The following is a 22,671-nucleotide window of genomic DNA, read 5'->3' on the forward strand; positions in this document are numbered from 1 at the left end:
TGATAAGAGATAAGAGAATAAGTGATAATATTTTTAATTTTCACACTCCGCCCGAGTATTATACTCTCTATGGGTACCACGACAGAATGATATGTTTAAATATCTGTGGCACCACCCTTAATTCCCAAAATCACAGAACAATCATGCCAAAATATCATTACTTAACATTCTATGAGAACCATGGTTGATATCGTATACTATCTACAACCTGTGCTACAACCACTGCGATGAAAAAAATAATCTTATCAATTAATCTAAAAACTATTGTTATCACTTATAAGTTAAATGTTTGAATGAAATTTATTAATTATTAGAAGTTTCTAATTTGGTTCTTTGGTAGTGACGACGAAAAAAATTAAAACTTACTACGGTGTTAAACTAGCATTGTGTTTCACCTCTTCAGTTTTCGGTGAAATTATTAATTAATATAAAAAAAAAAAAAGTAATTCGAATAACACAGTCATGAATAATCCCAGTGCCGAAGGTCTATCTGCCGTTATTGAAAGTTCGGATTCGTTTGACAGTGGCATCAAAAGTTCTTCTCGATCTCCATCGTTAACGTCCATTGACAGATGGCCTATATTTTTTTCATCTTCCAGGAAATCTAGACCAGAACGAAAATTTCCTAAACGTAAGTTGTTTATTCAATTTTAATGTAATGTATATTATAAATTTAATCATTCTTTATCTTCCATTATTTCTTTGTTCCAAAACCATTCGTCTCTCAACAATACTTTGGCCGTACATTTAATTCTTCATTCCTCCAATTATATAATAAAGAAATTAATTTAATGAGCTAACTTGTTAAACAAATAGAAATATGAATTTAACCCCTAACACCCCAAAAGTTTAGTTAAAACAATATTGGAATAGTATCTAATTAATAACAAAGATTTCAAATAAATTGTCTGGTTTCCAAAATATATTCAAAAACAAAATTATTAAAGAATTAATAACCGGCTAACTTTATAAAATATGCTTACCATTTTTTTTAATTATCTCATTATCTATAAGACATAATAGAATGGTCCCTGCTTAGATATGTAAATCTAATACTTGTCTAATACTAACCTATATTATACCTATAAGGCTATAATTGTTAAAAATATAATAATTTAAAATCACAATACATAATACATGTCATATAAAAATTGCCTGATTTGATTTTTATAGTAAAAATAAAATATATTAAATTTATAACCTAGGCAATGCTTCTTTTTTTACAGACCATATTATATAAAATACAATTATAATTATTATACCTACTTAGGTAAGTGAGGAAAATTAATGCTTCAAGTATTCAAATTTAAATTTATGTATATTTTTTAGTATTTTGAAATATTTAGTTTTACAGTCCTACTATACAATACCTATGTCAATAAACGTTCATAAGATTTAGTCCTCATCAATTTAAACATTAATAGTTAAAATAAATAAATATTATAGTAAATACATAACACATATTTTAATAGGTGAAAACACAACCAAGTAATATTGGCATATTTATAACATAATAAAAACTGAAAAATCAGAAGAATTGTTGTGATTTGTTATTCTGTTTGTCATAATCGAGATTTATGAAATAATTTTAAATAATTGCATACACATTTTTGCTTATTATCGTTAAATAAAACACCAATATTCAACTAATTAATTTTCCCTCAACACTATGTACATAGGCGCAACAAACTCTTATTTCTGGGTAGGCTAAATTGATATTAGTGACCTGTAGGGGTTTTGCCCCGACACCACTAGTATTGATTATTAACACCAACATAAAAACTGGGTGCGCTAACCCCACCCAAGCCCCCCCCCCTAGTAGCACCTATGACTATAAAAATCTATTGAATTTACTTTATTATAAAATGTATCAATGTTAATTGTAGGCAATCAATAGTAATTGTATATAATAATGAAATCCTTAATACTTTATAATACCACCTATTTTTTATTTTTTCCTTAGTCTAAGAAGTATTTATATAAAAACAAATTGATCATGGGTATCTACTATCTAATATTGTATACAATTTATTATCATAATATTAAATTCTGGTATTGTATATTATACTAATTTACATAGCTTTTTTTTAATATGTGTATTATATATTTATAATATTTAATAATAATAATGACCCAATACATCAATATTTACTATAAATAGAAGAAGTAGATACCTAATTTATTAATATAATAGTGTACAATCATTATTTCCAGAAGTAATAACTTTTTCCTGACATTTAGTCTATAAAATGTACCATATTTAAGTATATGTTTTTCTAATATTTTCTATTCATTTTATTTTTTTAGCTTATGTTTATTAGTTATTATTAGGACCCAGATTTATATGCATTTGTATATTTTTTTTCAAACAGTCTTCAAACAGAATTATAGTCAATAAATCTAAAATACAAAGTTTTATTTTGCATATTTTTGCATATTTTTGCATATTTTGCTATTTATCAACATGACATGCAGCATATTTCTGTATTTTAAGGCTTTTAAATGCATAATATAAAATATTTTGATTATAAATAACATATTTATAGTCAATACAATTGACGAAGGAAACCTTATCTTATTTGATATTATAATGACATATTATTTTAGTATACACTATACCTATTATAGAAATTCTGCCGGGACTAGTTATCTATAGTAATCTATTATTGAGTAAGTTTCTGTGAACTATATTTTAGTCAAGCTTCTTCATGTTTGTTACTTTATCCAAATGTGCATAATTTTTTCATTATATTTTATTTATTTATATTTAAAAAATGCCAAAAATTAGTGCAACAATGTTGAATAAGCTTAACCAATTTGTTGCCAAATATAAAGGTATTTTTTCTACAAATTGCTCAGTTTTGTTCTGTTTAAAACGTTATGTAAAGATATTAAAAATAATAAAATTAAAGATTTTTTATTTTTAATGATATATTTCTACAAAATAAGGGCATAAATGCATATTTTTAAGGTTTTTAGAGTATATAAATCTTGGCCCTAATTTTTATTATTACATTAATAACATTTTATTTTTAAAGAATAACCTATATTTTTAACTAAACAATCTTAAACAGAATATTTGTATGAAAATGTCAAATATAAAAGCCATAGTTTTTTTTAAATCTATAGCCATTTAAAATGTAAATGATTTAATGGCAAGGTCATCTAAACATTCTAAATTCTAATGTCTAATGATAAACTATTTTATTAATACTCAGTACCTCAATATTTATACATATACATTATACATTGTTAAAAAAGTATTTTTGCTTCAGCTTGGATTTATAAATATAACTAAATTGATAGTTAAAAGTCAAAAATTGATTTTTGTTTTATACCAACAATCATAATGTTAAAAATAACCAAAGGCAATGCCTTTAAAATATTAGAAATATGTTTGAAAAAATATGTAAAATTTGAAAAAAAATCACTCTGTATATATGCACCTATATTATTTTAATCTATAATACTTGATTATTGTGTTATACTGACAGCAGATACATGTTTAATCTCAAGGGATGTAGGCGTAACAATGTGTAAAAAATTAAATATAAATAATATTTTTAAAATACTTTAAACAGTAAATCTAACTATTTTATAAAATTACTTATATTCCAATATATTTTTAATCATATTACCGATGGATTTATCCTCAATAGATTACTTGTAATTAATATAGGTATCTAGCGACATGAATACATGTTAGTTAAAAAATAAAATATTTTAATTTTACTAATTTTATTATTTTTTTTTTAAAAGAAGGAAAAGTTGTTGTATTGAGTATGCCACTTAAATTACTCACTGTATTTATTATTTAGTGTAATAAATTTTAGTTCAATTATAAAGTATATTGTATACAATGAAAAACTATTCTCAGCAGAGTTCTATTAACTTAAAATATATTTCCTTGGATATTTTATTATAGATATATTTATTATTTATATTACTATTAGTAATACAGTAGGTTGAACTGATTTTTGCAAAACAATCAGTATAAATAGTTTTAAATTAATTTAAATATTTGAAAATTGGATTAGTATGTATAGTAAATAATAGTATACATAATGAAGAAAAGTATTATGGCCCTATGAATAATATTTTTTAAACTATAACAAAATAACTGGAATCATTATTTTTGACATACCTCGAGTGTTAACAACTGTCATTTACAGAAAAGCTTCAAGTATTATTAAGTATGATACTTAAAATTTCATCATTTTTTTTTTCACTTGAGCTACCAATAATTGTTGTAATATCTAATGGCAGTTGGTACTGTTGAAAGATAGTTTACTGTTAGCGCATTATTTGTTCTCTCTCTTTCCTTCACAAAATATAAACAATATAAGTTCATAAAAAAATCACTTTTTATGTTTTTTAGTTATCTCATAGGTATCTTTGAAAAAAATCAACTATAACAAAAATGATTAAGAAATATAATTTTGAAGATGACATTGATTTTTTTTATTCTTAACATCTTGTCTAAAAATAATTTATTATCCTTTTAAATTTACAAATATTTTTTTTCATTTTGAAAGCCAAACATGAAGTCTGCAAGTATTAAAAAATACAAAACTGATCTGTTGAACTCTCAAAAATATTGTCCTTTAAGAATGTTTTTCATGGGTGATTTTACTATAAGATTAACTCAAAAATTATAAACAAAAACTATTTTACTTGAATGCGTTTTATTTGTTTTGTATGGATATGAGAAAAAAACACAAATATAACACTGACTTCCTCTTAATTTACAATATATATAAATACTCTACAATAGCCTTTTGGTAGTTATTACTCATATAGTCATATTAAATTTATATAAGTATAACTGTATACATGTTTAATATTAAAACATTTAAAACCCCTAATGAAGATAAAACTGTCAAGTCCATTAACAAAAAATACATGTTACGCCTATAACCATTAATAACCATTATCAATTTTATCGCGTAATGTATCCACTATTATCAAGATATGACACAATCGGGCGGTCGGGTTCCGAGTACTGAGTAGAGAATCGGAGAACTGTAGTAGTTTTACTATAAGATGTGTTTTTTTCTGTCAGAACTTACTTTTAAGAGCCATATAAAAACTCAACTTTTCAATTCAAAAATATGGTTTCTAATAGAAAATTGGACCGAGTTAGTACTTTTAGTGTCAAAAGTAAAATTTAAAAATAATCGAGTAAACGTGACTTTATCTCGAATAACTGGAATTTTAACGCAATCCGGTTTACGAAAAAATCTATTTTCTAATTTTTTTACAATTCATAATTCATAAAAAATAACTTTCCACATGTACCTACGTCACTTGTTTACCAAATATTAATGTTATAATTTTCAAGGCATGAAACAATTAATATTTGTCTCTTTTTTGACTTTTGTACTATATTTATAGACATTTGAAATCTTCAACTTATTCGGTTTTTTTTCAATTTATGGATATTAAAATTTGTTTTTAAATTAAAAAGCTTGGAAATTGTATACAAGGTTTCTCGTGTGTACTGAGTTGTTAATATTTAAATTACATTTTGTCCATCACCATTTTTCTTTATGATCGTTTTCGTTAAGCATTCAAATTTTTATGAAACTCATCAAAATCACTGAAATTTACAAATTATGTTATAGGTAGTTAATAATTTAATTTAGGCTAGCGGTTCCTAACCTTTTTAGTTGTGTAATTTTAAAAAAAAAAATCTTTGAGACCCACTAATAACTTATAGCACACTGCACACCTTTATCGTTTGTACATATTATATACGTTCTATACATCAGTTATTAGAAATAGAATTTAAAAAACATTTATTTATTAAGAAAAAAAACTTTATTCAACTTCATCATAAGTTAAACAATTAAAAGGTAAACAATTTAATGTGATTTTTGATATTGTTTGTCCAACACGACAGTCAATTTCTGGAATTTTGGATTAAAAAATTTAAAACTGGATAGTCTAGCCTTAAGAAGACGCCATACCCGCATGTGTTTTCTCTGTCTTACTACTCTTACTAATGTATATCATAGTTAATTTGCATTTAGCAGAACACATTTTGTTATGTTAGCTTTAATATTAGAATAAATTTACCTATTATCAAACTTAAAGGTAAGAATATTATCTAGAAAATTGCATAATACTTTTATTGATATAATCATTTTATAGTGGGTTATATAGCTATGTAAAATATCACAACATTAAAATGATTATATCAATAAAAGCATATAAATTTTTCTAGAGAATATTCTCAACTTTAAATTTAATAAAAGGTAAATTTACTCTAATATTAAAGCTGACATCAGAAAATGTGTTTTGCTGAACGCAAATGCGAATTTGTTATTATGTATGTAACAGTATGTTAGTAAGACAGAGACAACGCAACATGTATGGTGTCCTCTTAAATCACTCTCGACATTCAGTTTCTTCCTATATTTATTTTTTAAAATAACTGTATAGTACATTATTGTAGTTATTATTGATTAAATATTATTATAACTAGAAATATTATTAGGTATATATAATAATATTATTTTAATATTAAATGTATACGTTAGTAATGACCAGTGGCGGATTTAAGCTATTTGCCGCCCACAAGCAGAAAATTTACTGCCGTCGCAAATTAAAATATAATATTATAAATATATTTTATTTTTTATTTTTTAAGTGCGCCAAATTTGCCGCTTCAATCACCTGATTATTTTGCCTGTATGGTAACCCGACGCTGGTAATGTTAATATTATATGGTCCATGGCCCAGTTCCGCAACCCATAGGTCGGGAACCGCTGGTTTAGGCTTGAGAACTTAACACAAGATTTATATATGTTATGTCGTTATGTGTTTTCGAGTCAGTGGTGGTGCCAGCATTTTTTTCTAGGTAGGGCCAAAAAAAATTAAAAATGAGTATATTATAATGTCTAAGGTTAGGCCCAGGGGCGTATTTAGAAATGTCTTAAGTGGAGGGGGCACGAAGAAAAAGTTCAAATTTGCGTATATGGGGCATACAGCTGTAAATTTTCTCATATAATAAAAATAAATATAAAATACGGTGAATGGGGAGGCACGGGCCCCATGTGCCTCTGCCTTAATTACGCCCCTGGACATAGGTTAGTGGTAAGACCAGAAATTTTCAAGTAAGGCCATGGCACTATTTTTCTCGTCCCTGGCGACTGTTTCGAGTTAAACTTTGAATCAAATTTTGTAAGTGACAATTTAATGACTGGAAAATTGCAGTCGTAGGTAAATCATTTTTATTTGAATTGCCTATAAATATCAATAGAAAAAATAATAAATTTGCGAATTTACGAATTTACGATTATTTTGGTTATTCAATTATCATTATTTATACTATCAATTAGTTTTTACCGATAAATCCGTTTACAGTATCGTAACTATAGTCTTTAGTGCTGTCTACAGTTTTATTTTTATTTAGTGACATTTTATGATTCAACTATTGCATGTTAAACAATGTCAAAACGATATACTTTTGCTTTTTATGAGCAATGGCCAATTAGCATAATATTTTATTATTTAAGATCTGAAATTTAAAAATCAGATTCCTGATTTTATGAAATATTATTGTATTATTAGATTTATTATATCAATTTTAGATATAGGAATATGGAACTAAACAATTTTTAAATTTCAATTCGTCTCCCCGTACCTTGGTGACTCGTAAAACCCGCACTTGCCGAACCACCCGAATCCTGCTACATGTAGGTAATTTATGTATCCTATACATAGTACTTTAATATTTATAAATTTGATTTATAATTTTAAGTTGATGAAGTGACAAGTGAGCGAATGCGCGTTCTGTTAACGAACAGTGCGGTAAATAGTGCGATTCAAATTTAAAATAAACATCATGTTATTACGCCGAATCCAAGTGCGCCACACATACACACGCGCGCGAACCAAAGCGACACATCAGTGCAAGTGCAATACACAAAATATAATTTCACAATCATAGAATAAAGAATGGCCAATTCAATATTTCAGTCAGTTCCTCAGCTGTCTGCGTAATTTTGTTTACCACCGCCGCCGCCACTGTCCATGAGCGCTAAGCGAAATCGTAAAAGATCGATTGTGTTTTTTATTTTTTTCTGATCGATTGTTCCATTTACAATCGTATATTACATAATTGCCGATGTTAAAATATAGGATTGTTAATATCGATAGTTATTATTTACGATTTTATGAATAGTAAATATTATGAATATTGAATTAAACAAGTGTGATATTGTGTTATAGTAGTACTTTAACGTTATTAATTACCCGCGGTTTTTAGCTTAACAGCATTTTTTATAATTTTTCTTTTTTACCGCAATCGCCAGATATTTTACTCGTAGTCCACAGTTTCACACTCGTAACTGGTACGAAAACCGATTTTGTCGAGAAAGCGAGGGTACACGAAATCGATTACGCTCATAACAACAACTACTACCACAAGACACTATCGTCACTATCTACAAATGTCCATGCTATCGTGTGTATTCGTATGTTCGCCGCGGAATGTATTTAGCGCGAGCATCGAACACTAAGGCTGACAAGCAGGCAGCCCCCCAGCGGCCGAGCAAGAAATCAATACTTTCCACCAACACCTAGTGGGACGGTGTCGTGTACGTTTCGAGAGGCGTTCTCGTCGTACACGGTATACCTCGTACACCGTCTTAATAAACCAATTCTCAAGTGAAATCTTGTCGTAAGTTCGTCAAGTCAATATTTCGATATATGTGAACCAGCTATTGTGGTGGCTTTATAATATTGTTTTTTTTTATTTCCGTTTTTAATGCTTGTCCATAATAATTGTATAGTGATCAATAATCCGTGACACCGCTTTATTATTTTCCATATTGTTATACGACCACCATAATAATATTGCATTGTATCGTCGCTTGTTTGTTGTTTTTGTTTTTGTTTTTTTTATATATATTTTTTTTTTGTTTTTAGTCCGAAATCGAGGTACCTACTTACCACCCATGTATGTTTGAGTAAACCATTTAAGTCGGGGGAGGAGGCACTGAACAATGTCCGCCAAACAGACTCCATCAATCATCGGCAAAATTTACAGAGCCTACGAAAAGCCGTCCAACAGTCATTGCGTTGTTCTAGAAAATCGTATGCAAGCTGAAGTATTGTTGTTTGAAAACAATACTTTGTGCACGGCCACAGTCAGTGAATTTGACACGTTCAAACGACAGTGTGTGAAAATTGTAGACGCCTATGGATGTCTTGGCGTATTGAATGTAAACATTGACAATAAAGTAGCATTATTCCTGGTGTTGGTAACTGGCTGCCAATCAGTTGGCAAGATATCTGATGCGGAAATATTCAAAGTCACGCAAACCACGTTTGTTTCATTGCGTAAACAACAGAGCGATGACTATGCATCTGAAGTACGGAAGCTCTTAAACAGCGGTAGTTTTTATTTTTCAAGGTACATGTCACAAGATGTTCGTTTTGATTTGACCCTGTGTGCCCAGAGACAATGGAATAACTGTGTTCCTGATAATCGTTTCTTTTGGAATCGCAATTTACATGTATATTTTATTCATTTTGGAATTAATACCTCTCAATGGTTAATGAAAATTGTTTGTGGCAGTATTGAGATAAAAACTGTCTATGCAAGGCATAAACAAGCCAGAATTGCTATAATATCAAGATTGAGTTGTAGAAGAGCTGGAACCAGATTTAATGTTCGTGGTTGTAATGATGACGGTTATGTTGCAAATTTTGTTGAAACTGAACAAGTAATCTACTTGGATGATGAGGTTACTTCATTTGTGCAAATAAGAGGTAGTGTACCACTATTTTGGGAACAACCAGGAATGAATGTTGGAGCACATAAAGTAAAATTGTCAAGAAGCATAGAATCTTCAGCAGATGTTTATGAGAAACATGTCAAATCACTAACAGATTGTTATGGTAACATAATTTTCATTAATTTATTAGGTGGAGCAAATTCAAACAGTAAAGAAAATGAATCTGCCTTGAGCTATGCATTTGAGCAAAAACATTCTACTTCAGCATTTTCTTTCATACCATTTGTGGCATTTGATTATCATCAAGAGTTTAAAAGTAATGGGGATAAAAGTCTACAAAAATTGAAAAACTCAGTGAATCCATATTTAGATTCATTTGGTTTGTTTTATGCAAAAGGTAACTCGGTTGTAAAACATCAAACAGGTACTATGAGAATAAACTGTACCGATTGTCTTGATCGTACAAACTGTATTCAAAAATTTTTTGCTTTGGAAGTATTGGCCAAACAACTAGAATTTCTTTGTCAAAATGAAACTGATCAAATAATATCAAGATTTGAAGAAGTATTTCAACAGCTTTGGGTGAATAATGGTAATGAGATAAGTAGAATATATGCTGGTACTGGTGCAATTCAAGGTGGATCAAAATTATTAGATGGAGCTAGATCTGCAGCAAGAACTATTCAAAATAATCTGTTAGATTCTAGTAAACAAGAAGGATTTGATATATTGTTATCAGGTAATGCCTTTAACAATGAGTTGTTAGCAAAAGCTAAAGCATTACTTCCATATAATACTTGGCAATGCCATCCAGATTTGGCAGAAGAAATGTGTAAAAAATATAAATCCTATACTTGCAAGAGTAATTTAAGAATTTCTATTGCTACATACAATGTAAATGGAGGTAAACATTTTTTAAATTTTGATTCTAGTAACTTGGAATCATTATCCAAATGGCTCTTAGATCCCTATAAAGTATCTTTATTTGATCCATCAAAAAAGTTCTTCCTAAATGATAACAATAATCTTCCTGATATTTATGCAATTGGATTTGAAGAAATTGTTGATTTAAATGCTAGTAATATTATGGCTGCTAGTTCAAACAATGCAGACTCTTGGAGTAAAAGCCTTAAAAGTATTTTGTCTTCTAAAAGGGATTATGTCCTACTTACTAGTACACAACTAGTTGGTGTTTGTTTGTTTATATTTGTTAAACCAGAACTATTACCTTATATTAAAGATGTAACTACAGACTTTGTTAAGACAGGAATGGGAGGTACAACTGGTAATAAAGGAGCTGTTATGGTGAGATTTACTTTAGATGCTACAAATCTTTGTTTTATATGCTCCCACTTTGCTGCTGGACAATCACAAGTTGCTGATCGTAATGCAGACTTCAATGAAATAGCAAGAAAATTGAAAATTCCAATTCAATCAAATGATTATGTATATTGGTGTGGAGATTTTAATTATCGAGTGGATATGGATCGCTTAGATTTGATTAATCATGTACTAGATGGTGACTTGGAAGAAGTTTTGAAATATGATCAACTTTTAGCACAATGTAGAGATAAAAAAGTATTTGAAAATTTCTTTGAAGCTCCTATAACATTTCCTCCAACTTACAAATATGACATACTATCAGATGAATATGACTCTAGTGATAAATGTCGTACACCAGCTTGGACTGATCGTGTACTTTGGTATTGTAATGAGAATAATGATTGGCCGAATGGTAAGCAAGTATTCTATGGACGAGCTGAAATCAAAGAGAGTGATCATAGGCCTGTAACGGCTTCTTATGAAATTGAAATACTGTGTGTTGATCAAACTCAAAGGGAAAGAGAATTGAATATATTATGGAATGAATATGGACCAATTGATGGTGTTATTTTAGTACATATTGAAAACACTGACTTTCCTTTAGATGATGAATCATTTAAAAATATAATGCTTCAAGGTCTTGGTTCTTTTGGTAAAATTTTAAATGCAAGATATTTCACAGATCGTGCTGAAATCACTTATGAAAATGGTCGTTTTGCAGCTAATGCTTTAAAAATAAAACAAATATCAATCTACAACTATACTTTAATTTTAACTGCTAAAAATAATAATTGGGCATTTGCTATAAAAAATGAGATCGAAACTATCACAAACAATGTTGTGCCCTTATGGACAGACAAGTTAAGATCTGCTCCAATGAGACCTCCATTACCTGCAAGATCCGATCAAAGTCCAAACTCAGATGGAATGCCGAACTATCCACCACCTTCAAATGTTCCTTTACCACCTCTACCACCAAGACAACGAATGCCTCCTCCACTCCCCCCTAGAAATGCGTGATGTCACTGCGTTAACTTAAGCATAATATTATCAGTCCAATATTATAATTATTAAATAACTTACCTATTGTATTCATTATGTTCAATTACATTTTAACTTTATGCAAAATTGTACTTTAGATCATAGGTTATTGTTATTTATGCTAATTATTATCTTCTCTAATGTTACTTTATTAACTATTATTTATTAGATATTTATTATAAAATTGAATGTGTTATTTAATGTTTACATTGGACAAATAAATATTACATAACAATGTTATTTACAATGCATACTTCTTACATTTTGATTTTGTTATTTAATTTGTTGTTGTGTTATTTTGCATTAGGATTATAGTTCCTAAAATTGTGTTTGCATGTTATTTTATTAATATAGTATAATTATTTTATTAAATTTGATTTTGATTTTAAACACAATGCTGGTACACACGACCCTTACTTATCTTTTATCTAAGATTTGTTTTATTTTATTTAAATATAAGAACAATGATGTTAAATAAATGGATGCAAAACTTGGACCCAAGCTCTCAAGATTTGTACTTATGTAATTTCCGAGTGTCAGTTGAGGGCGAATGGTTATGTTTACGTGAAATAACTGATGATCCATTATCTGATATTTTTCCATCACAATGTCTTACTTCTCCAGACTTACCATTCTTATTAGGTATTCAATTACTTAAAAATCATGATAATTTTTTTAAGTACCATTTTATGCTAGAATAATACAATTATAATTGTTGAATTTAGATCGTGACCCTGTGTTGATCGAGAGACGTAACCTGGTAAACATATCCAAGCTGATTGTTAAAGAACTAATTGAAAATTCACTGAAAAATGGACGTATGCTTGATTCAGATCATGCACCTTTACAACATTTTTTTATTGTCTTGGAACATGTCCTAAGACATGGGTTACGCCCTAAGAAAGGGCTTTTGGGCCCCAAAAAAGAATTATGGGATATATTGCAAACTGTTGAAAAGTTAACACCGGATGCACAAGAATTAACAAATAGTATTCGAGATTTACCTACTGTCAAGTAAATGCAAATTATATTAATATAAGAACTTTTTTAAATTGCTATTTTTTCAGAACTCAAATGGGTAGAGCAAGAGCTTGGTTAAGAGTGGCCTTAATGCAAAAAAAATTGGCTGATTATTTAAAAATTTTAGTGGACTATCGTGATGAAGAATTAGTAGATTATTTTGAACCTGATGCTTTAATGATGAGTGACGAAGCTATTGTTATCGTTGGCCTTATGGTCGGCCTTAATGTTATTGACTGCAATTTGTGTATTAAGGCAAGATATTAATAAATTAAGTCGATTGTTGTCATTTTATACAATTTTATAATATTTTACTAGGAAGAAGATTTAGATTCACAACAAGGTGTAATTGATTTCTCATTATATCTGCGCTCAAGCCACCATCCTAATCATCATATACAAGGCACTGTCAGTTGTCCTGATAGTCCATTAGGTCTCGAGTCAGAAAATATGAATGTAGTGCTTGATCAAAAAAATTATATAGAAGAACTTAATTGCCACCTTAAGTATGTTTTATGTACAATTTAATTTTGTGCGATAACCATTTTAATGGTTTTTAGGGCAACTGTGGCAAATTTAGAGTCCAAAGTAGAAACACTTACAACATCAAATACTTTAATTAAAGAAGAACTTGATATGGCCAATAACAGTTATGCAACGTTGAAAGAAGAAAACCAATTAATTAAAAATCAATTGACCAAGCAAAATGATTCTAGAAATGTAGATATATAATTTTAAACTTTAAATAATAAGAATAAGATAAGATTAATTTATTCTGGTCTAGTATTTCTGAAAAGATACTTTATTGTAATTATGATAGCATCTATATTATAAATATTACAGGCTGAACCTTTAATTATTGATATTCCTACTGGAGACATGGATACACTTAAGCAATTTGCAGAAAATGAAAAGAAACAAAGAATTGAAGCTGAAAAAGAACTTCATTTACAAGTATATATTGTTGCTTATGAAATGAACAAAAATTGAGAAGCCTATTGTTTTATGTTAATAGATGAGCCTTAAAGCTGAAATGGAGGTTGCTATGAAACTTTTAGAAAAAGAAAGTCGAGAAAAACAGGAAAATATTGTTTCATTAAGAAAACAATTAGATGACATCAAAATGATTAACTTGGAAATGTATAAAAAATTACAGGTGAGACCCATAACTATATAGTAATTTGTATTGTTAACTTTTTTTATTAAATATTGGTGTTTAATTATGGTTGATGATTGGTTATTTAAAATGTTATAAAATGTGATCTACAATATTGGGTCGGGAAATGATCAGGAATGTGAAGAAGACTTGACCAAAAAAGCTGAAATGGTGAGCCGGTTACAAAAAAAAACTGAACAGATTGGTTGCTTGCTGAGCAATTTACAGTTCCACGACGCACAACAATTACGATTGAGAAACAATGCTGGCATGAGAAATTCCAATTCAGACACTAGGTTGGCTTCTCGACCAGACAGATCACTTCACCGACAATCATATACTCCAGTTCTGAAAGAAAATGCACCAAGTCCTGAGCCATTAACTGATCCCGAACAATCAAATAATGTTTAAATTTGATAAAAATATATTCTTATAGTTAAAATGCCAAATTTAGAGTAAATAATAAAAATTAGGTTAATCTTCTTCATATTTCTTTATCTTGATAAATTAGTTTCAAGGTTTAATTGCAGGAGAGTGAGAGTTCGCTTAAGCACAAGTCAGAGTTTGTTTCTAAATTGGAATCAAAAAATGTAACATTAACAGAGGCTTTGAAAAAAACTGAAGAGGTGTATGTATTTATTTATTTATTCATATTCTTTTATATTTGGAAATTCAATGCATCTAAATGCAATATCTATTGGTTTGAATTGGTTTACATAATATTTTTATGGCATTTTGATTATAAAATTTATGCAAAAAGTATACTATTCAAAATGTCTCTAATAATTATGTCTTGTAATAAAATTGTATTTGGGTGCATACATTTGTTTATGTAGGATTTGATAAATAAAAAAATGATGCGAGCCACAGACTGTTAGTGAATAGATTAACAATTCTATACTATTTATCTTTTACGTTATCAACATTTATATTTATAATTATTTTATTTTAGTGTATAATTGTCATTTAATTAATTATGAAATATAAACATTTAAACATTATTCTATAATTCTATATACTCTTATATTCCTATACAATGACTAATGTAAACCAAACTTTGTATTAGTATTTTAAGTTTTTGTTTTTCTTTATATCATTATTATTATTTTATGATATTTAAATAAAATATAGTATAAAGTGACTTATATTTAATAAACTACTTATTTATTACGTATGAAATGTTCAATAATATCCCAAAAATATTGTCCTAAAAAAAAACAAAAACTATTTTTTATTTTTATTATTTTATTAAATGTTTTTTTTGTAGTTTTATATTTTTTGCTTTTTTATTATTTTTTTTATTAACAAAATATGTTTTTGGAAAGTATTTTCTGTCAAAATTGATATTAAAAACTGTAACAAAGAATGGTTGTTGCAAAGTTTATAATATTACCATCGATATAATTTACTATTACGTTCTAAAAATGTTTTTCTAAATAAATCATTTTTGAATTTAGGTCCTATATTCCCTGTTTTAAAATCTGGTAACGATACAAAATTTTAAAGCCATCCCATTGCCAATTTTTCTCATGCTTTAATTAGTAAAATTTGATTAGTTTGAGTGGTATTAATTTTTGAAATGGTTAAGTTAGGAACATTGATTTTTGCATTTTGCTGCTTTCATTTTAAAGTCTGTGACTATTACTGATTTGATCTAGCATTACTGATTGAAGGAAAACGTAATATTTCTTTCCTACCACGTTTATTTAGTAAATAACTTTATCTTTTCTATTGGCTCAAGTTAATTTCCTTTTTCTATATTGTCTTATTTGGCTTTCATTATAAAATCAAATTAATTTACCATTTGACTGATGCAATTAATTGTGTTATAATGTTAACCATTTAGTTTGATTAATTATAAAATTGTCCTATTGACACGGGCCTATTATTGTTACAAATAATAAATTTGTCAGTTTTACTAAAATACCTCTCAAAAACATATTTTGACATTTTGTTTATAACAGTATGAGGTCAAAATGACAGAATGATAGGTTTATTTTATAATTTTCACTTTTTTTATTCACATTTAAAATAATGCTCGCAACGTTTTTTTATTTATCTATTTTTATTTGCATACAATGTATTTCCTTACCATTTATTTCCTCACTAATCGTAGATCTAAAAAAAATGAAGAGGAGAAGAAAAAAATATCTGATTCGGTACTTAGATACCATGATCAAATTGCTGGGCAGACAACAACTATCATAAAATTAAAAGAAGATTTGGTTAGAGAACAACAATCTAAGTTTGCTCTTGAAGAACAATTATCCAAGGCAATAAATCAATCAACTCGTCTTGACGAAGAAATTGTTCAACTTAAAGCAATGTCAAATGTAAATTATTGTCTTGATTTTTTAATCATCTACAATTTTGTTTAATTCAAATTAATTTTTAAATGCTTAGGAATATGTTAATTTACAAGAGGAACATCATAGATTAACAGAGAAGTATCGAGGCCAAGAACGAGCGCTTGAAGAGTTGGCCGATCAATTAAAAAAGGAGATATTAAAGTCCAATGAACTGGAAGAAGCCGCTAACAGTACATTAGCACAAGCTCACTGGGAACGCGACAATGAAGTGGCCAATTGCAAAAAATGTGAAAAAGAATTTAGTTTAACAAGAAGAAAAGTAAGACAATACTTATTGGGGATTAACATTTAATTTTTTTCTGTAAATGGTTAATAGTTATTATAATTTATATGTATGATTTTTATGTTTAAAAAATAGCATCACTGTAGAAACTGTGGTGGAATATTTTGCGCATTGTGTTCAGACAACACAATGATGTTGCCATCATCTGCTAAACCTGTTCGTGTTTGTGATGACTGCAACTTATTGCTTGTTGAAAGATACTCTGTTGTACCGAACAATTGACGTAAGTATTAATGAAAGTTAAAAATATTTCATACACAAAATTGAACTTAATAGGTATTTTTATTTTATTATATAACAACTTATGCCATTAAAATGTGTAATCTACATTTATGTTAAGTTTATATTTTTTATTGTCAATACTCATTACTTATAAGTTATAATGTTTATCTATTAGGAGGTACCTGTGATTTATTCAATATACTTGTAATCAAATTATTACTATACTATATGATGTGTATACATATATAATATTCATATGTTTATATCTTATAATAATTTTTTTTTTCATTATATAACAGAAATTATATTTTTATAGTTTATATAAGTATATTGAAAAATGATTATTTTTGCTGCTTGGTGTACTGGTCATAAATTGTTGACTTTATATACACATTTAAGTATAGAATATTATATTGACTTTGCTTAGAAAAACATATTTTTGATACAGTACATTTTTATGAAACCAATATTAACTAAATAGACTGCTAGATATATAATGTTATATGTTGTATTTTAAATAATTTTTAAAACACAATGAGCTATTTTCTAATTCAAAATAACTAATTAGTGAGTTCTACTTCACAAAATAATATTTTGTTTAAACATAAAGTATAAGTTATATTATGTTTAAATTTAATTTCTAATCTATAAATATTATGTTATTGTTATACCAATGTTTGATATTAAAATTTTACAGTATGTGAGTTGTCATTAAATAATTATAATATATATATTTTTATAACTTAATAAATGTGCAATTATTAATATTTAGGTGTTATTTTATTGCTCGACGAAGGCTTATTGTATTGATATATGAGGAACTTAATTCCCCAGTACACGAACTCAATGATTGTCAACAAACTAAATCCCAAAAACAGACCTGCAATGCCTCCAAATGACACTAAATTATCATAAAAAAAAGTATAAAACTATTAATCAATATATCTCAATAAAAAAATTTAAAAAAAACATATAATGATTTTCAATAAAAAAAAAAAATGGTAACTATAATAATAATATATCTACAGATTTTTACTCGCTTATTATAATACTGAAGGTATAGCGCTACTCAGCAGAGAAGAAAAACTACCTGTGATTTTTAATGGAAACACTGGAAACTTAATGGTAATTTTATATATGATAAATAAAAATTGTAAAAGAAATTCTTGAGAAAAAATCTCAATTTATTGATTTATGATGATCCAAAACTCCAGGAACAATTTAGTCAGGAACCACTTTATAGTTGCATTTTTAACGCGATATCTTACTTACTCTCAATCGGAAACTTAAACTAGTTATTTAAGTAATCGTAAGCTGATAATATCTATTTTGTTCGTAAAATTAGAAAACTGGTCGATGGAAAGTATCGAAGGAATACAATTGTAAAATAGTAATTACTTACAAGTTAATAAATAAAAATAAATATTTTTTTCCTTTTTATAAATTTAAATTCAAAATAAAATAGTAAATAATACCTAATAAATTAAGTAATTATTTTTAATTTAAAAAAATATATGTTTTTTTTGTATTCCATGACAAACCTATAGCAGGTAGGTCCTCTATTCTATCAGTCGAATAACTCAAAAAAAAAGTTTTATTTCGTCCCCTTGTACACGCATGTACACTTTTTTAATTTTTAATTTTAACTAATGAAGTAATACCCAACAAGTCGATCCAGCCGAACGTCACGTCCCTCTCATACTTCACCGCTCCCTCATTCCTATAGAAAATGTCCACTGATCCGTAACTGTGCCTCGTCAGTGGCAGTGAATCCAACGAATAATCCACGTCTAGGTCGAACACGCTTTCGTGGCACGTGGGCAAGCACTGAGAACAATTGAGAGGCGACTTCATCTCTGTCACTTGGAAACCTCTTGTGTTGCCTATCGGTGGACTGTAAAACCGTAACTCACTATTGTGCTGTGCGATGCATAACAGCTGTGTCGAGTTACATATCGGTATACGGTTATCTAAAAATTTACAATACGTAAGTACCTACCAATTAAATATTATATATTTTTTAAATTTTTAACTTAAAATTTATGTATACTGTGTACAATGTACATCACCTAAAATATTATTTACAAAAATATAATAATTAATAAGAAACTCGTCAAGTTTAAAATGCTGCAATACGATTTACCAATTTAATTTTTACACGAGTACCTAGAATCTAGGTCCTAGATATTAAACTCCTCGGAGTTTTAAATGCAGATGTATTATTGTAGCATACCTATATTTAATACTGACCACTGCCGTTTTAAAAATAAGACTTTCGAAAAATCGTGAATTTAGTTTACAATTTATATATTGTTGGACTCATGGTAGGTATTTTATATTTTGAATGAGCTTAAGGTTTATTTCCTCATAATGATATTTGAAAATGATTATAATAGATTGTAGTGATTTTCAGAAGTTTGATACTATGACATCATGTTTTTTCGTAGGTATGTGGTGGCAGCATTATAAATTGTCAAAAGTTCAAAAAAACATTAGATTTCAATTAGCAACTTACTGTATTATTTCATAAGTCATAACAATGATAATGCATAAATTAAAGTATTTTTCTATTTTTAAATTATTATTTAGATATTATTAATATGGGTTATTTTAATACTTTTAAATTTTAAATTATAATACACTTAATTAAATATTATAATTTATAATTTATTTTAACGAGAGCGAACAAATTTAATAACATCATATACCTCGTTTCGTAAAAATTCATGCAGAATCGTATATATTTATGTAATTTACAGAATCCATATTATTAAAACCTTCATGAATCTTCAAATTTTCAGAGTAGCATTCTTTGCCGATTTATAGTATTTACCTACAATGTACGGCATATAATATAATACAATCATTGGTTCTAGCTAGTTACCAATAATCTTTTGGTAGTTTGCAAGTTCTTACCTACATAATATTATTTAGCCAGTGGCGTAGCCAAGATTTTTTTTAGGGGGGTTTTTTTTTAGTAATAAAATAAAATAAATCTACAACCGACAACCGTGTTAAAATAATAAAATAATTGAATGATAATGATTATTATCACCAGTGCAGTCGATAACGTGAATATGGCATAACAGAATACATTTCACCACGAATATATTATTGTATTCCTATATTATAAACATTTTATTTTTGATAAAAATACGGTTGATGGGGGGGGGGTCAACACCCCCCCTGGCTACGCCACTGTATTTAGCTAATATGTAAATACCTTGTATACTTGTATTAAAAAAAGTACCTAGTTACTTATTAAAAATAATTTCAAAATCTATTTAAAATAGATATTTAAATATAAATAGGTACATAAATACTTACTCATCCATGGTTAATTTTTGTACCATAATTTATTTAGGGCAAGATTACTTTTTAGTTTATTTATTAATTTAATTTGAGTGTATAAAAGTCAGCAGGTATCCTCGTTGAATTTAACATAAAAAGTATATACTATTGAGATTTTCTTTTACATAATTTAATATTTTTTAAATATATAAAATTAGAAATGAAGTACCTACTTATTTAAAATACGTTTATCCAACTTAGGCTATAAGTTATATAATAGGTATATCAAACATATGTCAAACGTTATAGGTCAATAATTATTTTAATTGGGTTGATTTAAAAATATTAATAGGCAATCTATCATTAGAAATAGATAAAACTATTTTAATTTTTTTAATTTCTATTTACCGAGCATGTTGAAGTAGTACGGACGACAACCACACTTTCTGTGTAAATAATTTAAACGGCATTCTATAAGACATGACTTTTGAGTATATGATTTTGATACACTCAAATGTTGTTCATCAGGAAAATAACAAAACCGCTCCGTCAAGGGTAAGTGTTTGATCCTATCCGTGCTGATAGTAACAAACGGTTTTACCATTATACTTAGTTTAGTCCCTTTCTTTGCGGTAACAATGCTGCCCATGCCGGATTCTGGATACTCGTTCACATAAAATACTTGAACCTATGAAAAAATAAGTCGAATTATATTTTGTTCAATCATATACAAGACAATATTCATTCCACGGACATCTTAAAACTTAAAAGTAATATTACATTCAACCACCATTTGTATAAATAGTATAATTTAATTTTTTTCACACACCCTGACCGCTGGTTGCCCAGTAATTATAGAAGCGTTTATCAAACGTTCCGATTTATTGAATTGCTTGAAAAATATTTGTAATCCCGAAGTAGAACCGGCCGCTGTGTTCCGTCTCAGTACACATTCCCAAGTCGTAGAATTTGTTTGAGTCATATCCGTATCAGTGTCTAGAGTGCTAAACATAGGACTGAAAATTCAAGTTGCGTAATTTCTAACTAATTAATATATTTTATTTATTTAGGTTTTAAATATTGTTCAACGAGTGTATGTATTACCATTGTGATTTTTTTACGGAAGTCAGCGAGTTAAACGAATAACAAAAACCTTCTTCTGATCTCTGTAAGCTGAACAAATCACAACAATTGTAGGAGTGTCCTATCCAATAACAAGCGTTGAAAACTTCGTTACATGTCGGCAATACCTGATACAGTATAATAAAAAAAATCCAAACGCACAGTATTAAATATATTTTGTATATAGTACCAATATTACAATTTTAAATATTCCGTAAGTACTTATAAAGTTATAACCTATACCTACTTGATCTTTTAAGTAGGTATAAGCTACTGTATAACAAGTACGTGTAATTACTTACATGTAACATGAAATCTGTAATATTTATGGTGGTTAATTTGGGCAGAAAACCGCTTTTTTCATTATTTAAGTAATATAACATTCTACTGTAAAGCGGGTGCTGAAATAGCGTCAACACGTTGAGGAAGTTGTCCAATTCGGACTCTTGATACGAAACATTTATTCTATCGGCTACGTACTTATAGGCCACCGAACGTTTTATCTTGTCCATAGGACAAACGTTAACAGCAGGAAACGGGAGTGAGTATAACGCCAAGTGCGTGTCCTTGACAGCTGTAACCGTCGGTGAGGAGTTGAATTTTAGCCACATAGTGTGGACCAGCATACTAGCGCAAACAAAACTTGTTAACACGATGACTAACCAAGCGCACCTGAAATGTCCACGTCGTCATCGACGTGTGAGTATTATAGTGTAAATATGTGTGCGTATTACCGTTAAAACTAATTAAAATATCAAACCGTTCGATCAAACTGGAATTATCTTTAAATATATATTGGACGCCGTGTACAGTACAATAACGAGCATATTCTCTGAAAATATTGCCCAGCTGCTTACTCTTAGATATCGCTAGTCTTTCGACAGTCGAATACGACCAAGCGAATTCTTTTTTCCAAAACATTGGTTCCGGTTTAGGGTTCATGTTCACGCTGGATCCAAAACACTACTGATAGGATTTTGGTAGGTCTCTACCAGTTATAGTGCTTGCTCGATATGCGTACGCTGAACTTATATAATATAATTAAGGGTAGAATGTATATTGAAAGATAAACACTGACCGTCACACAATTCATAAATA

At 28.3% G+C, this 22,671-nt stretch overlaps 2 protein-coding genes across 6 annotated transcripts; one reads left to right on the plus strand and one right to left on the minus strand.

The window, feature by feature from the left end:
• Nucleotides 1–265: 265 nt before the first annotated feature.
• LOC132922074 (RUN and FYVE domain-containing protein 2-like) lies at nucleotides 266–17,580 on the plus strand. 5 transcript variants are annotated; one of them, XM_060985397.1, is made up of 13 exons: nucleotides 494–631; nucleotides 8,319–8,686; nucleotides 12,571–12,752; nucleotides 12,836–13,124; nucleotides 13,178–13,385; nucleotides 13,449–13,636; nucleotides 13,691–13,850; nucleotides 13,974–14,084; nucleotides 14,146–14,286; nucleotides 14,817–14,914; nucleotides 16,403–16,619; nucleotides 16,690–16,914; nucleotides 17,014–17,580. In XM_060985397.1, exons 3-13 carry the CDS (start codon nucleotides 12,575–12,577, stop codon nucleotides 17,158–17,160), a joined length of 1,962 nt encoding a protein of 653 aa, XP_060841380.1. In that variant the 5' UTR covers nucleotides 494–631; nucleotides 8,319–8,686; nucleotides 12,571–12,574; the 3' UTR covers nucleotides 17,161–17,580. The 5 variants fall into 5 exon arrangements, with proteins under 5 accessions (XP_060841382.1, XP_060841380.1, XP_060841383.1 ...); XM_060985400.1 differs by lacking the exon at nucleotides 12,571–12,752; XM_060985398.1 differs by lacking the exon at nucleotides 8,319–8,686 and having other exon boundaries at nucleotides 516–631.
• Nucleotides 17,581–17,876: 296 nt separating this feature from the next.
• On the minus strand, nucleotides 17,877–22,647 carry LOC132922076 (sodium channel protein Nach-like). The gene is made up of 7 exons (XM_060985402.1): nucleotides 22,334–22,647; nucleotides 21,876–22,245; nucleotides 21,556–21,701; nucleotides 21,281–21,467; nucleotides 20,860–21,139; nucleotides 18,822–19,130; nucleotides 17,877–18,061 (listed from the first exon to the last, which is right to left on the minus strand). Exons 1-7 carry the CDS (start codon nucleotides 22,513–22,515, stop codon nucleotides 17,922–17,924), a joined length of 1,614 nt encoding a protein of 537 aa, XP_060841385.1. The 5' UTR covers nucleotides 22,516–22,647; the 3' UTR covers nucleotides 17,877–17,921.
• Between the last annotated feature and the right edge of the window lie 24 nt (nucleotides 22,648–22,671).

This window comes from Rhopalosiphum padi, chromosome 2 (genome assembly GCF_020882245.1).
Source record: "Rhopalosiphum padi isolate XX-2018 chromosome 2, ASM2088224v1, whole genome shotgun sequence".
NCBI lineage: Eukaryota > Metazoa > Arthropoda > Insecta > Hemiptera > Aphididae > Rhopalosiphum > Rhopalosiphum padi.